At 37.3% G+C, this 16,907-nt stretch overlaps 3 protein-coding genes across 3 annotated transcripts in view; 2 read left to right on the top strand and 1 right to left on the bottom strand.

Moving 5' to 3' along the window:
• Positions 1-15,609, top strand: part of LOC136989614 (TELO2-interacting protein 2-like) — a 47,012-nt gene extending 31,403 nt beyond the window's left edge. The window contains exon 12 of the transcript XR_010882933.1: positions 15,196-15,609. The gene's annotated coding sequence lies outside the window, so the exon portion shown is untranslated. The remainder of the gene's footprint in view (positions 1-15,195) is intronic.
• Positions 518-8,863, bottom strand: LOC136989557 (protein masquerade-like). Its single transcript, XM_067287775.1, has 7 exons — positions 8,674-8,863; positions 5,671-6,825; positions 5,434-5,549; positions 3,699-3,790; positions 3,334-3,611; positions 1,234-1,388; positions 518-1,165 (listed from the first exon to the last, which is right to left on the bottom strand). The coding sequence occupies exons 1-7, from the start codon at positions 8,753-8,755 to the stop codon at positions 1,001-1,003; spliced, it is 2,043 nt and encodes a 680-aa protein (XP_067143876.1). The 5' UTR covers positions 8,756-8,863; the 3' UTR covers positions 518-1,000.
• Positions 15,610-16,170: 561 nt separating the features above from the next.
• Positions 16,171-16,875, top strand: LOC136989772 (protein GVQW3-like). The gene has a single exon (XM_067288038.1). It carries the CDS (start codon positions 16,171-16,173, stop codon positions 16,873-16,875), a length of 705 nt encoding a protein of 234 aa, XP_067144139.1.
• Positions 16,876-16,907: the final 32 nt, after the last annotated feature.

The following is a 16,907-nucleotide window of genomic DNA, read 5'->3' as shown; positions in this document are numbered from 1 at the left end:
ATAGACAATTTTACGTCGCTTCGCACTCATCGCCGAATACTTTTGGTAACGATTGGATAAATTAATTAAATCGCTGGCTGTGCGAAACTGCCTTTAGCCACGTAAGAACACGCAGGAAACTTCATTGAGAGAAGCTACTATAATAATCTGTAGTAGCCTATTAGTATTATATAGTATTCGTTTTTGCTGTCACGATTATAAGTCAGATAGTTCTTTTGATAAGTGAACGGAAATATTGCGATTTAAATAATTTTCTTCTTCATAATTTTAATAAAAGCGCCATTTATCTTAAAGCTCAAACTTCGATTAAAAATAAATAAATAAAATAGAATCATAACATTGGAGAAAGACAGAAACGATTTAGCATTTTTATAAAGTTACATTTCTTTATTTTAACGTACGATTTACGTAAATATTTTTTGGATTCCAGAAACTTTGACGATAAATAAAAGTAATCCGGAACGTTACGCGTTACGCGTGTTCACCAATTACAAAGTCTGGTTAAAAAAAAAAAAAAAAAACAAAGTTTACGCGAAGACGGGAATCGAAGGAATGCGAAGTAAACGGGAATCAATAATAAATTATTGGGAGGACAATGGCATTGCGTCAATATAGAAATAGGGCGAGGTTTTGTGGCGCCCACTTTATATAAATATTCTCGCGGACTACGAGTATTAACGAAAATCTTTGGTCTGTTGTAATATCGGAAAAGAAGGGTCTTCCAACTCGGAGTCGGAATTGAACTGTTTGGTCGGGCGCCCAGTCGATAATCGGGATTTAAATGCGGTGGGGACGACGGTCGGATCGGTCGGTCGAAGGACCTAATTAGAAGGGAAGGAGGACGAAAGGAAATCGCCGATTCTTAAATCGACTCGACCCTTCCTCGATGTAAGAATCGGGCGAAGTTAATTTCGTGTTTCCGACGTCGTCTCGCTTAAAGGCCAAAACCATTTCCCTCAGTTAATAATTGTCGTGGAAGACGGCGACCGCCGCTCCCTTTTTAAGCGTTGACGCTAATTATCTGATTGATCCATCCGACGAAAGCGGAAACCTTGACGTAAACTCCGGGAACGTCTTCCCGTCCGCATCCGAAACCCCAAGAAACCAATCCGGTTAACTGGTAGTAGTCGTCCGTCTGGCACACCAGAGGTCCTCCTCCGTCTCCCTGAAGTAACGAAAAGGTCGGATTAACGTTGAGCCATTTTGTCCGGGTTCGAGCGACGTGGAGCATACCTGACAAGCGTCGTTTCCTCGCTCTCCCCCTGCGCAGAAGCTACCCGCCGGCAAGATGAAGAGTTTCTCCGTCACCGCGTTGATCTTGACAGAACATTCTTGGTCGTCGACGATGGGAAGTTCGGTTTGACGAATTTTTAATGAAATCGGTCCGTCTGAAAGAACAAAAGAATAAAATAAAAGAAATAGAAATTGCTTCTTTCGTCTTCCTTCATCCGATTTCTTTGTCTTACAAGCTTCGCCCGAGCTCTCGATGATAAAGTTTGGCGGGTATTTTTATTACAAATAACTGCCAATCGCCATAGTCACAGAAGAAAATCGTTTGGGAGCCAAGAAAACTCTATTGTTACTTACGGTCTTCACTTCTCGTTGAGTACTTTTACGACGTCGAAACTTTAACATTTTGGATTTTGCTGAAATTTTAATAGGTTTTAGTAAACCCCTTCCGCTAACGCACGGTAACGTAACTCCTGCCAATGAGCAGTAGTTTACGAAAAATCATTGTTTAAACTTTTCCCTGTGCGTTATACACCGAATTCTATAAACGAATCGTGACGAGTGAGTAAGGCTCGGGTTGAAAAGTTCGTCTTTTTTCCCCCCCCTGAAGTATGCTATACAGAGAATTATTATAAAACATATTCGGCCCAAAAATACTATTTTGTAATTACCGTATATCTCGGCAGATAAGACGATAGTTAAATCATTAAAAAATGGCCCCCAAAATCCGGGGTCGTCTTATAGGACAGATACAAAAAAATTAGATTGAAATTTATATAAATTAAAACCATTATAAAAAGACACAAACCGTAATTATTTACTAGAAGAGAGTAGGGTATGTGCACAAAATAGAATAGCCCATAGGATGTTTTTGTGAATAGTCAAGGTCATTACCAGAATGCCCGAATTAGGGCGAATGTTTGCAAAAATCGCAAGGTAGTGCTGCCAGATGCAAGAAAATAAAATTTATTCGTTCGAAAAATTACAAATACGACAATTCCGTATACGCTATACAGTATTATTCTTCATATGATGATCACTGATCTAAACTAAATTCGTAGGCCGTTGATAGTTTGCGGGTCGTCTTATAGGACAGATATATGCTAAAACTATAAAACTTCGACGAAAATTTATACATCGTCTTATCTGAAGGTCGACTTATCCGCCGAGATATACGGTATTAATATCATTCGCATGTTTTTAAACCAACTGTATGAAAAGTATTGATTTGCTATTCACAGTTGGTGATTTTAAAATATGCGAATAATTCCAAAATAGTATTTTGGGGCCGAATATGTTTTATAATAATTCTCCGGATAGTTATTTCTGAGGAGGATCCGATTCATCATTGCTGATTATAATGGACTATTTACCGTCGTCGTAATTTTACTTAATTAATTCCGATTTTTGTTTCCGTTTGTTCAATGGAAAGAGAATTCAATTCAACGTGGTTATTTCGTGTATTGGTGGTTGAATGAGGTGGAATTCTTTTCGAAAACGGAGATTCAAAAGTCCTGATAAACGAATAATCTAGTCCCGGTAGTTTTTATGTATATTATGTAATAGAATGCCTTATAATCCTATATTATAAATGCAAAAAATCAACAGGTGTTCCAGTTAAGACTATCAAACAGTAAATCCAAGTTTGTCTTATAACAAAGTCTGCTTTAATCGTGAGACAAACTCGGGGTTTACTGTTTGATAGTCTTAACTGGAACACCTGTACGATTCTGCATGTTTATGATATAAAATTCTGCTACAGTAATTTAGTTTCTAAATCAATGTATACCTTCTTCTAGTCCATTTATTTTCGATTTCATTTAATTCCCATTCTGAGATTTTTACCTCAAAAATCTCAGGAAACTTTTCACTGTTAATAAAGGCAAATTTTTGATCGAGATGCGCTTCGTCTGTCTCGAAATCGATTTCGGATTGTGCCCTTCGTGTAGTTAGTTATTAAGATAATCATATTCGTTGTATTCATTTACAGAACTACTGAAATAACACACAGGACTGACATTATAGTATTGATGACTCACGCTTTCCTTTGTTATAAGAAATGAATTTACGAAAAAAGGAAGAAAAGGAAAATTCGAGTCTTACTTTCTCCTTGATAACCGTAGCCGGTAACAATGCATCTTTTTCCAGCCTGTCGATTGGCTCCTCTAGCGGGTAAACACACCAGACAGGCGCTGGTGTCGAGGTCGACGGATGTCTGCAGCTTGAGTAAAGCGATGTCGTTGTCCAGTGTCTGGCTGTTGTGGCTGTGGTGGACGTAAGTGGTTGCCACTCGATGCGTTCGAGCTCCTCGACTTCCGTATTGACTTGTAAGATCGTGGTCGCCGATCCTGACGTATATGACGTCCCCGTTTCTGACTAAACTGTAGAGAGAAATTACGACGTTATTCGAGAAGTATCAAAAATGAATTTACCACTATTTCGAACGGAATATTGTCTAACGAATTTACTTGGTGACGCAATGGGCGGCAGTTAAAACCCATTGGATTCCGATGAGCGCACCTCCGCACAGGTATTGATTCTGAGCGTTAATTAGAGCTACCTGTAACGAAACGAATACATTTTATGAAGAGAGCACGTATTAAATCATTTAAAAAATAATATATAGAAAAAATATGACTTTACTTCTGTTAAGTTTCACTTAATAACTGTTGGATTCTCGCTTTTAAAACAGACATTTTGGTTGGAAAAGAGGATTAAAACAGAAAAGATAACCTTAAGATCTGTCCGAAATGCTGTCTGAGAGTGAAAAGTTGCATACCCCTAAATAAAGGAATATTTAGGGTGGATTTTGGTGTAGATTCGTCATGTAAATAAACTGTATTGGCTTTAAAATGTTTCGATTTACTGATGTTAATTGTAGGATCTCGGAAATTTAAAATCGACTTGGAATAAAAACAGAATACGAATATATTTTCCGTTTCGTGTTTTAAAAAAAAAAAAAACTCAAATCCTCTTTTCTTAGAAGTTCTGTATTCTCTTTCTCTGCTCGTATATTATTGTTCTTTCATTCCGACCAGTTTTTAAAGACACTTAAGGGTATTTATAGGATCCTTGGAATTTTCTCTCGAACATTATCTATAGGCTTCGATAGTCGGCATTCGAAAGTTATCGACCTTTTATATATATTTGAATGTACCAAATAATTCAAATACGAATTAATTTTTTAAAAAAAGGTGGTGTTTTATTTATTTAAAACGTCGGTCTTTCTTCGAAAGAAAAAAAAAACTTTACTTCGGGACTTAAGATATAGGACATTGTTTCGTTCTATTTACTTGTATTGCGTTTGGGTGTGGGAAGAATCCGCCCGTAGGAATGGTATTATTTATTCATTTACGCTCGATGTAATATTTACCGACCGTTTTTTCTGACCTGGATGTTCGTAGACGTCAATTTTGAGTCTTTATTTCTAGGATATTCAATTTTTTTCCCTTTGAATATTGATTGTGATGATTGTTAATTAGAAAACTAAATTGTTTTTCTTTGGAAGTGATTGAAAAACAAACGAAGTTACTTTATATACCTTATAACTAAGGCTAGGACGTGTAGATAAGGTATATAACTAAGATGATTTTTATGTAATTTATATTTTAATGTAGGCTAAATACCGTCGACAATTTTTAATTTTAATCAATAATTATTATTGTTTAGATGTCCCGGACTTAGTTATCTAGGCAGTAAATCTCATAACTTAAATGATTTTTAGTGCCCAGATTAGATATTCTAGCCTTGCATATAACAATTTTATGTAAAATTTAGTTTCCGAATATTTGGAGATTCAAATTTTTGTAAATGATTTACTAATAATCGTGTTGCTTCCTATTTGTTTGCCTTAATTTCCGTTTGTATCAATTGAGCTGCTTTAAAAGTTGGTTATGCAGTATTACGCTTCCTACGTTTGAAATTCCTTTTATAAAAAGTGGTTTCTAAAAGCTTTCTATTATTATAAAGGTAAAATTATTCTCGTTACCTGTTACTTTGTAAATACTTCGTTGCAAATTGTTACATACAGATTACTATTAAAAAGATTAAAATTTTCCATACAAATTCAAAAAAGTTAATTCCTTGAGTTAAAGGATTTCGAAAATAAAGAAGGGCACGAGTTATCGTAGTTTATAAGGACGGAAAAATCCTTTTTGCATTTGTTTACAGATATAATTGTTAGCTTTGTATTTATGCTTATACCTGCCAGCACCATTCTCCGGGAATAGAATCGGTTCCACCAATAACCCTGGGGGTTTCTCTTCTTTCGGTTCCTTTTATTCCACATACGTAGGGAGACGGTCGCATGTCGACGAGAGCTATAATAATAATAATCGCATTAAAAAGAACTGATGAATATTAATGACCATTTTTCGCGACATTCTACCATTTTATGGTTTTTTTTTCAATTCAATAATCAATTTCCCGGTCGATACTTACGATTGGAAGTCTCGGAAGGCTTCGACTCTTTTTGCAAATCGGTGGCGTGAGCGAGATGTTCGTACTTTTGTATTTCGGACAGGGGTGCGCAACATACGGATCCGACCTTCGCGCAGAAAAAACCGACGTGAACGACGTTAGCACCGAAACACGTGAATTTTAAAAATGACGCTATACAGGGTCCGGGACAGAACGGTTGTTCTAGAGGTCTGGGAGTTGCCGGGTTTTCTTCGAATCCCGGGTTGCCTTGCGGGTTTTTAGTGCTGAGATGAGGAATCGAATGATGTGGAGACGGGACGTGGTTAACCGGGCGTCTGTGAGGCGGGAAAGGTTTCTGTCGAACCGGAGGAGAGGGAGGTCTTTGTCCGTTTGCAGGCGAATCTTTCACATCGGAAGTAAAGCAGCAGATGGTTCCGGCATTACAGTCGGACGTTTGTAAAATTAATTTCGAAGGCTTATTACAGACTCCGCTGAGAAAAGTAGGAATGCAGGATCCTGGACACTGTCTAAAAGACGGTTCCTCCGTAGTTTCGGGTTTGTTTAAGCAGCATCTTCCCTCGTTTGGACAGTGGAAATTTTCCATTACTTCGTCGCATAAAAGACTAAAAAGCGGCGAAACGCAGCTACTCGGACACGTAGGTCCGGAAGTCGAAGATACGGACGTTTGTTTCGACGGAAACGACTGAGGAGCCGTTGTTTTCGTTGAAGGCGTGGATGTAGTTGGACTCACCGAACAACACACGCCACTTTCGCAAATAGAGTCTCGTAGCAAATTACTACAAAATCTGGCGTATTGTTTTTCTATGCAGTGTCCCGGACACGGTTCTCGTTGATTGTTTAGAGGACCATCCGAAAGAAATTCCGATGTGACGTTAGTCTGTCTTAACGGTGGAGAATCTGTTACATTCGTTTCTTTCAAAATAGCTTCCGATACGGAAGTCGTTAGATCTTCATTCATTTCTTCCGGATCTCTCGTGGGTTCCATATAATCGTCGGGCAGAGGGGGAGACGTCTCGACGGGTGTTCCAAGTTTTAAATCCTTAGAAACGCAACATTTCAGAAAAACTTCGTTGCAAGGCAGTTCTTCTATAATATGGTCGCATAAAATGGCAGCCAAGCTGTGAACACATTCTCCCGGACAGATGGTTACATTACCTATAAATATTTAAAAAAAGAAAAAAAAATCAGTTAACGTAGTATTTTCCTCGATAATTTATTGTTAATTTTACGGAATTTTTCTTTGTTTGTAAATCGATATTTTAAAATAGTAGGATGGCATTTTGCTATATTAAGTGTAGGAGTTTGCTTAAATATTAATTAATAAACATTTATATATTTCATAAAATTTGTCGAAACTCTCTTTTGCCAGTTTATTAATGTCCTAACCTAACACGTGTATTTCTGAATGACTGAATCGTGGTTTGATTTGTAATTACCTAATTGTGAGAAAGCTAGCTTCGGGCACGATGTGGTCATGAAAGAGGCGTATCCGGTCTTGCAACCTCCTCAACCTCATTTTCCCAGGACTGATAGAGTACATGTGAGAAGCATGGTATATATCCCAATGATTCATCGATCGCGTAAGTGAACTCGAGAATGAAATTTCTAATATCTAAAACACACAAATAATTTAAAGAAAGGTGTATTAGTGGACTCCCCCGTTAAGATCGCTCTAACGTTAAAACGCGACGAACGAGTATTATTTCGAGATTTAACATTAATTTGTTGTCATTCATTTTTTTTTTCTTACTCGAGGAAGATGGTCACGCGTAATGATCCTCGACGTTTAATCGAATATTTCCGAATTAATATTATGTCCCGGCGCTGAAATTATTTAAGAAAGGTATAAAGAAATGGTCGTTATCGGTCACGTGGGTAGATCTATAGAAAGTGGGCACAGGCGAAGGTGGCAGGTGGGTTCCGTCGATCGGAATCCAGATGGATCCGGATGATATATGAGATTCGGCCGCGGGACCAGTTTCCGGAATATTAAAATATACTTTTTGTCTAAAATGTGGCGAAGAAAGAGCGAAAGAATTGTAAAAGACGATAAACGGTCGACGGAGTGAAAAAGGCCCTCTGGGACATCCAATTCGATCAGTTATATCGGATTTCTCACTGCTTCTTAAGGTGTTTTTTCGATTTGGTTCGTGTAGTGGATTACGTAAAAATCTTAGTTCTTACGCCAAGATTAAAGAATTCGTAATTGGTGGAAAAAAATGACAGAGGTCTTTAGAAACGAGGGAGGAATATGTTGGATTTACTTGAAATTTTTTTAAAATTCGGTCACACGCTAATTTGCTGGAAATTTTCGCCCGAAACGTTCGTTACGGATTGTACGTCGACGAACGATAAAATAGGTTTAAAAGGGACCATTTCAAATAATGGCAAGGTCGATGGCGAGGCTAAAATCCGGCGAAGAAAAGCAACGAAGCGGAACCGAAAAAATGGGAGAATTAGACCTTGACATCGTTTGTCGGTTCTTACGCGATACCGAAGATGCCTCTTTGTTATAACACCTAAATTCCCGGAATTACCGGATTAACGCGCCAATCGCACGCAAGACCAAACCGGGGTCGAACGGAACAGCCGATTAACACGGACGCCAAAAATTTTCGATGGACAAATAAAAATTGCTAGAATTTAATTTTAGAAAAGGAAGATGTATGAAACGAATTTGGTAAGAGATCTATCTCCGTATCACTAGTTTCCATTTTACTACTTGAGTAAAATACACTAATTAAATAACCGGTCTTCGGGGCTTAACTTTGGTCTTTAAAGGCCGAATTAGTGAAGTTGTGGATAGGTGGAAGGAAGAGAGAAAGGCCACTCCGTCCTACAAGGCGACACTTTCGGAGGATCACCCCCCGAAAACTCCATCACTACGGATTGGCAGCGGCGCTTCCCTAAACTATGATCCTGGGATGAGGTTTTTTGGGGGGAAATTGAACGCGACGGAGGCATCGGTGGCCACTAAAGATAGAAGAGACGAAAGACACTCACCCGGCGGAAGCTGCGGACCTCGTAGGCCGTACCCGGCCGGTAGGGACGAGCCGATACCCAACAGGAGCAGTGGTAAGATCATGGCATCGACGAAGAACGCAAGTCGCCAACCGAGACCGAGTCGGAAGACGCGCCACCCCGAGCCTAACACGTGATTTAACGGATCATCTATATATACGGAGTTGTGTCGACATCACGTGCTTAGCATCGGTGGGTCGAAAGCGGTAACCAGCCGGGTCGATGACTCGTCGGGTGCCACCGTCGATGACTTGAGTAGAGATTCGGCCGACCGCGTCCCATTAGGAAGTCGGAAATGGGTCTCCGGCGGGAAATTGGAATATTCTGTCAGTTCTACTCCCGCCCCCTTCTCGGACGCGTGGCCCGTGGTACCACGTTCGGGAATTCTTACCCCGGGGAAACGGCCGGGCCGGAAAAGAATATTTTCCTCCACTTTCTACCATTTTGTTCAGACGGGTAGAGACCGGCGTGGTTTGTAATATTTAAATTTGGGATAAAAGTCGGGAAGGCGTCTTCTATTTAAATATTCTTTAAATCGAATTGCATGACGTGTCCACATAATTTAGAGAAGCTTTTAGGCCGAGCGATGTTTCCAACAGTGGAACATCTGGACTCTTCTCACGGGAAGTGGACGCCATTTGCCCATTCTATCAAGCACGCGCAAAAAAGTAGAAGGAAATTTACATACGGAAGTATCCGTATTTTCGCAACGGGACCGGATTATTTCTGATTGGGAAATTGCCACAGCCCGATGCTAATTGGCAGAGACGTAAAACGAGAGGAGGATAAACTGCACGGGAAAATTGGGGGAAAGCATAGAAAACGGAACGTCGAAAAACGAAGAAGTAAATAGGACTGGAGCGACGTTCCGGGTTAAAATCGGACCCGTAAAGCCATCGGCGTCAACGTTTAGGGTCCGGGAAGTCGACACCCCCACCGGCCGTCGACCAATGGGAAGTTTCGTTACTCTTTATCTTTTTCACCATTCTCGTAGTCTTTTTCGGAGATTTAATGAATAAAACGGAACGAAGAAGAATTTATGTTCACACGCAACGAACAACTCTGTTAAGATTGGTCGAATTATCTCGACATACAGTAAAGGCTTATCCCGAGCCGTATCTAATCATTTCTTCTAAACGGAAAGGTCTTGATTTTGTCGTGTTACTTAGCGAATTTGCGTCGAACAATTTTGTAAAAGTAATTGTCGAAGATCGTAAAAGAATAAAAACACCGGAAATGCGATGTTTGCATTTTTTTTTTTTTTTAACTATTGACGACGAAGGAAAAGGATTTACTTTCTAATTTTTAGGGAAAAGCAAACTATTGTATGAAGATTTTTTTCAAATTATAAGGCGAGATATTTAGTACTAATAAAAGGGAATGTTAATTAATACGTTAATGATTGTTTGTGAAATATTAAAAGCAAAAATTGTATTTTTATCTGACGAATTTGGTTAACTGGAGACGTGAACATCACGTAATGCATGTAAATTAACAGGAAGAGGTAGAAACGAAATAGGAATCGAACGGTACTCTGATACTGTTACGGGAGTGACTGCTTACCTGCACGGTTACGTAAACTGTAGAAATTGATTTTACACGCACATTTATTAATTAAATTATAAAGATTTTTGGAGTAAGCGGCCGGGGAAACTGTATTAATGTTGAAAACAGACGTCTTATCTGAGTAGATTTGAGTTATTTTTCTTGGGAGTAAAACGTAATTGGAAGTCGTAATTGACGACGATGGGTGGATAGAAAGAGAATCGCCGATAACCATTGAATGCGCTACGATTTTCATTGACGTCCGGTCGAATGTAGAACAAGAAACAAAAAGAAGAGGATCATCACCAAGCCGTCTGCTTCGGCTAACCTAACCTGTTAGCTATTGGGTCATTGCCTCTGCCGTCTGGCAAACGGAGTAACTCTCATTCAAAAGACTTTTCTTCTTCGCCGCGATTCTCCGTCCTACACCTCTTTCTATACGACTACTTCTTCTACCTCTAATTATAGAGCCGAGTAAAGAATAGACAATCGTTTTGAATTCCCTACCATGTCTTAGCTCCGCTATTATCGACGGTTATTCGCTATACGCGGGTTGTGACCTCCGGCTCCGAAGTAACGTCTGCCAAGCGGGCGAATGTCTGTCTAATTCGTCCGATTAAATAATGACGCAAGTAGAAACGATTCGTTTTTGACGTCATTGCATTTGCCCACCGGAAACGTTGTAAAAACTGCCAAGCATCTCTGTCGTTCCTTACTTATTTAAAAATATTAAAGTATTTCACCAATTGTTTAGATTGCTGGATAATTTAGTTTAAACGGTTAATTTTCGCGATATAATTTCCAACATTTTGTACCGGTAACCCGACCCGACTCGGTGCATTTCCTTGATGGAAGAAGTGAGAAATTATATCCTTTCTCCATCCAAACGCTTGATAATATATTAATAAGCTATTAGTATGCCATATTATTGATTTTTTTATTATTAAGATTGCAAGATATTTATTGCAATAAACTATTAAGATTGATGATATAATTATTAATTTTCGTCATCGATCAAACGAATCGAATCTTTTCGTTCCGCTTTTTATTTTTTCGAGTATTTCGCCGAAATCTATACACAACATTAAAAAGCCTTTCTGAATTAATTAGCGGAGACGTTTTACCAACTGTTTACGAGTTAAATTTGATAATTTCGGCGTTTACCGTCACGATTAAAATCCGTTCGATAGGAAAATCGAGTGGAAATTACGTAACGCGCTTCGACCAGCTTGGAAATAATATGGCTGCGGCGGTTAAGCAAAAGTTGTAAATCTATCAAGATGTACGTGAGCGTAAACTAGAACCAGACGAAGGCAACTAACTCGGTTCTAAACCAGACACTCCAGATTAGGTTTATTACAGAGTAACCTTTGTGGTCTTTGATTTCTCGATGTACGGACGGCATCTGGAAATTAAAGACTACGCTATTGTTATACGATGTTGAGGAAAGAATGATTACTTCGCTGATAAGGGATCATTGAAAATGATGGATATCGGTGGCAAGCGGTATTCTTTGACGTACTCTATCGTGGGTTATCGGTCCTTATAATTATCAGCGCACGGAGTACTACGTGTGTAATATTTCCGACCGTTCGGATAGTGGCGCTTCGTTTCTGAAAATGTAATGGGAACTATTGGAATTAATTGTTACTTTATATTAATATAACATCGGATATTTGTTGCCATGTTTTCTAATCTATTTAATTTCATTCTCTTTTGTAAATGTCGCAATTTTTCTTACAGGAAAAGTAATTTTCCTTTTAATCGAATACGTGTAATCCCGATATATATCGTTTTATAAATAATAATTTACAATTAGAAAATTCTTTAAATCGGCGATAGGTTTTATCGCACGGGATGAGAGAACATTCCCTAGGCGCTTTTTTCCCCATTGTCTAAAGAGAAAGTATTAGCCATTGTTCCAGGATAAGTACCTGGTAAGTAAAAGAAGATAAAATTTCAATAAGTCGAGCGGAGTTGAGTGGTCGCATAAAAATTAAACCTGGCCTTTACTTTATACATAAGTTAATTGATAGCTGATTCTCGCATTCTAAGGCTAAATTTTATTCCCTTTTTACAGTTAATAAATAATTAAAACCAGACGATTAAAACGTGTTTAATTTTATCGGTGGTGTCAGCAACTTTGTTACGTTTTAAAAGAATTCATTCGAGTAACGTCGAAGATTGAAGCACTTTCTTATTTAGTTTATAATGAAAAAGTATTCCCGTTTACAGTATTTTGCCGTTTATCCTTGAAAGAATCCATTTATATATACATTAATTCTATTCTATAGTTTGTTAATTTACTATTCTACGAAGAGATTAATAAAGAACAGCTTTCTAGAATAATAGATTTTAATACGAATTTATAAAAAGGGTGGAATTTGTGTTTCATTCATATAATACAAATTCTACACTGAAAGATGCACTATATATATGTAAATAATTATTATAAACAACGAAAGGGTTTTACTTAATTTTAATTAATTGAAGAAGTATAAGAAAATGTTTTAAATATTAAGGCCTGTACTTACAACTAAAGCACTGTTTAATTGTAAGGCAGCTTTCGCAGTATCAGTAAATATTTTTCGGTGTTATTTATATAATATTAATATGCTGAGTTTTCCTTCCTGCTTCATTTTATTCGCGAAATTTTCAGCCTTACGAAGTTCTTATTTATCTCTCTAGTAGACTACCGATTGTTAGTGATAGGAAATTCTAAACTGCTAAGTTTGCTTCTCTAAAATTCAAAAATGCTTACAATGTCATTGACTGATTGCATTCGCTGTGTAAGGTACTGTACATATTCTCTATCGTTTTCTAAATATCTGATTTTTAAGGTAAGATATTTTGTTTCTGTTAGTCGAATTTATTTCTTACATTTTTTTATTCTAGCTTCGAGAGAAGAAAAGAAAAATTCGAAAGATAAACGTAACGTGCTTTGTAATTTTTTAAATGTCTGGAAAACTTTTGCTTGGGTGTATTTTTTGTAAGCCGCGTCTTAGCGTGGGAATAGACTTTAGTAGAAAAACTGGCTCCGAACCCTCTTTGTTCAACTTTTAATACTTTTTGAAAGATAAATTATATTCTTTTCTTTGTTCAAAATAATCTAGGACGAGAGGGAAATCCGCCTCCTTCATTATAATCTTCGTGTCTTCTCGTCTAAATGTACCGAAATATTAATAAAATGAACGGATGTTTCGACTTCCTTAAACTTCGAAGATTTGACGTTCTTTGTAATCGCTGATACGATTATTAAACGAGGTGTTTAAGTCATAAAAATTAGTTGGCGACAATCGAATAGGTTCAATATTATTACTATTCGTTACTCGTGATGTTTGTAAATTAAGATGCTCGTTTGGCACTTTTTCCCCCTGTTCACATCGTTGAATGATCAAAATGTAAAGAATAAAATCAGTTGTAGTTTATTTCGTTTGTGCTGCTGCATTTTTATCTGGATACTAAAATTTTTGTTTATTCTATTTCCGATCATTGATTTTATTATATATTTAAGTATGATTTTGCTTTTTCTGAAGTTACGATGTCTCATAGATCAAACTTCGCTTTTTCGCATCAACTTAATTAATCAACTGCATCAAAATAGCATCAAAAATGCTGCCATTTGTTTTTTCAAAGTAATCATTTCATATTTATTTTGGCAGATAAATTTCGATTCATTTGGCTGTGTTTATTTCAGAGTATACTTTTTTGAACCAGCAAACAGTTTACGTCAGTCACCGGCACAATACTAAGAATGGAGTCGGGCAAGGACAGAAAATTGCCCGATTTTGGCTAAATCTAACAGTTCATAGCGAAAAGTTATGTACTTCTTGAAAGAAACATTATCGTCGTTAGCATTTAGAGAAAATAAAATATATTCCAGAAGAAATGAAACCATGCAAAAATCTCACAGTTTATACTTCGTTGTTCTGTTTTAGAAATAATTTGACCACGGTCAATTACACTTCCAAGAGTAATCAATCTGTTATTTAAATCAGATCACTGCCTTCAATGACGAAAATAAGGGGGAGGGAAAGACAGATAATCGGGATATCGGCGTCCGAGTGAATAAAAGTACAAGCACTGGTAGTTGGTCCTGACTGATGGCTGGCCCCAGAATTTTTGAATTTTCTTCACATATAAATAGGACCCAGTTTTCCATAGTTTTCCATTGGTAGATCGTCCTCATATTCCGTTTCATTATTCCATCAAACTAATGCAAAACCAATTTATAGTCAAGAAAAGACACTATTTCAGAAAGAGTTGTCAAAACAGCTAGTACTGTCACAAATGCAAAGATTTGAATATCACACATTACGGCTTGGAATTGTGGAATTTTATCGAATTTACTGGAGATCGAGAACAAGATCAGTAATTTGAGTGATTTTTTTTTCTTTTGTAAATACAATAAATGAATTCAGTACGGGTATATCCAAACAAAAACATCTGAGATATAAAAAATCACGCCAAGTAAAAATTTATGACAATTTAGACGACGGTCAAAATTTTTCTTTGGTAAAGATAAGCTTAGCGCTTGGAGGCGAAATACAGAAAATAATAATATAGATGAAAATCTTGTGGGTACCGCTTTCAAGCTCCATGCTTATCTTTACCAAAGAAAAATTTTGACCGCCGTCTAAATTGTCATAAATTTTTACTTGGAGTAGTTTTTTTTACATCTCGGATATACAGTATTTGTTTAATAATTGTATTATTACATCAAAACATAAGATAACGTATGATTCGGTCGGCGCTCGGCGACTGAACGAGTCTTTGACCAAATGCGCCGCCAACCGAACGCTTTTGATACGTCATTTAGAAAAATCGTTATAAAAAGTTTTAATTTGCATAAATTTGAGCCATAAAAGTCTTCACTCTTAATGAAAAATACTTTATTTTTTACCGAAGAAACTAATTCTCATGCAATATTATTAATTTAACTTCTTTTACTCTTGCCAGGAAATTGAATACATTTTGGTCCATCGACGACCGATACTTCCGAGAGCCTCTGCCAAGGAGACAACCTCAGTCTCACTTGTCGCCTCTGACAGAGGAGAGAGGAGACTTGCGTCACGAGCTACATGTCGATTGGTTTAAAATTCGGAGGCCAATTCATATGCAAAACTGCAGTTCTGGAATATATTTTTTCGGAATACAGAATCTTTACGAAATCTGCAAACAATCGTCTTTCTTCTGAAGTACAGAGAAGAATTAAACAAGATGGACGATTGTATATCAATATCGATACACGGTTGTTTTCCAAGTTGTTTCCTAGCTTGATAGAAATAATTCTAAACGACCGATTTACTATAAGAAATAAGGAATTTGTGTTTTTCGACTTAAATAAAATATTCGGTGATGATCAAGTAAGAAGTGATTTACACTATGTGACAAAAGTTGCTTCAGATAATCTCATCTGACATCATACTGCCGACATCGCGTAGACTGCACGACAATAGGCTACGCGATTTTACCAGATCATTAACCCGAAATAAGAAATAAGTGTTTTATAATTTCAGTTAAATAGAGAAATAAATAGTTTAGCAATGAATCAATTTTTTTAAATTCGAATTTCATTTATCAAAATTATAACTATTTTGGACAACTACGTTACCAATTTAATACTTCAATAAGTTGTCGTATGACAGTTTTATGACTGCTACGTGACCACTGACAATTCGGTGGCCGCGGTTTCGCGCCTGGCCACGTGAAGTATTTTCTTCACAGGTTTAATACTTACACAGTGCGGCAATTAAATTCCGGGACTGAAGCTATATCTCAGCAACCAGTAGCGACATCTGTTTAAATTTTATGTCATTGAAGTTTGGACATATATGAACATAACCTAAAACTTTTATTTAAATCGGTTGACATTTATCATTGTTTTTGATATTTTGTTTATCAGTTTATTTTGTTACAGGTCGGAAAATAATAATGGAACAACGTGCTGGTATTAAATTTCACGCTAAACTTGGCACAAGTGCCACAGAAACGTTCAAAATAATGCAAAAAGTGTATGGAAGTGAGTGTTTATCACGGCCAAAGACTTTTGAGTGGCACAAGCGATTTTTGGAAGGCAGACAATCACTGGAGGACGACAAACGTGTGGGAAGGCCAATAACAATTCGAACAGCAGATTCGATTCAAAAAGTGCAAGAATTTGTATCCAACGATTGCAATGCGACACTGAGAATGATGGAACAGGCATTAAACATCAACAAAGAGACAATACGACAAATTCTTAAAAAAGATTTGGGCAAAACAAAGGTCTGTGCTAAATTGGTTCCGCACACACTAACCCAAGAGCAAAAATTGATGAGACTGGAACATTCCAGAGAGATTGTACGAGCAGCGAATAACAGCTCAACCTTCCTCAAATCAATTGTTACTGGTGACGAGACCTGGTGTTTTCAATATGACCCACAAACAAAACGACAAAGTGCCGAATGGAAGTCAAAATCATCACCTCAAGCCAAGAAAACACGAAAAGTTCCATCAAAAATCAAGACGATGTTCATTGTTTTCTTCGATAGCAAAGGCATCATCTACCGTGTGTTCGTCTCACAGGATCAAACAGTTACTGCTGCTTTCTACTTGGGAGTTTTACAACGATTAATGGGAAGAATTCGTCGAATTTGACCAGAATATCGCAATTCTGATGACTGGTGTTT

The sequence above is a fragment of the Centruroides vittatus genome, unplaced genomic scaffold (genome assembly GCF_030686945.1).
Source record: "Centruroides vittatus isolate TY-2023 unplaced genomic scaffold, ASM3068694v2 contig_13, whole genome shotgun sequence".
Taxonomy (NCBI): Eukaryota; Metazoa; Arthropoda; class Arachnida; order Scorpiones; family Buthidae; genus Centruroides; species Centruroides vittatus.
Note: the sequence above shows the minus strand (reverse complement) of the source record. Positions and strands in the feature narration are given on the sequence as shown.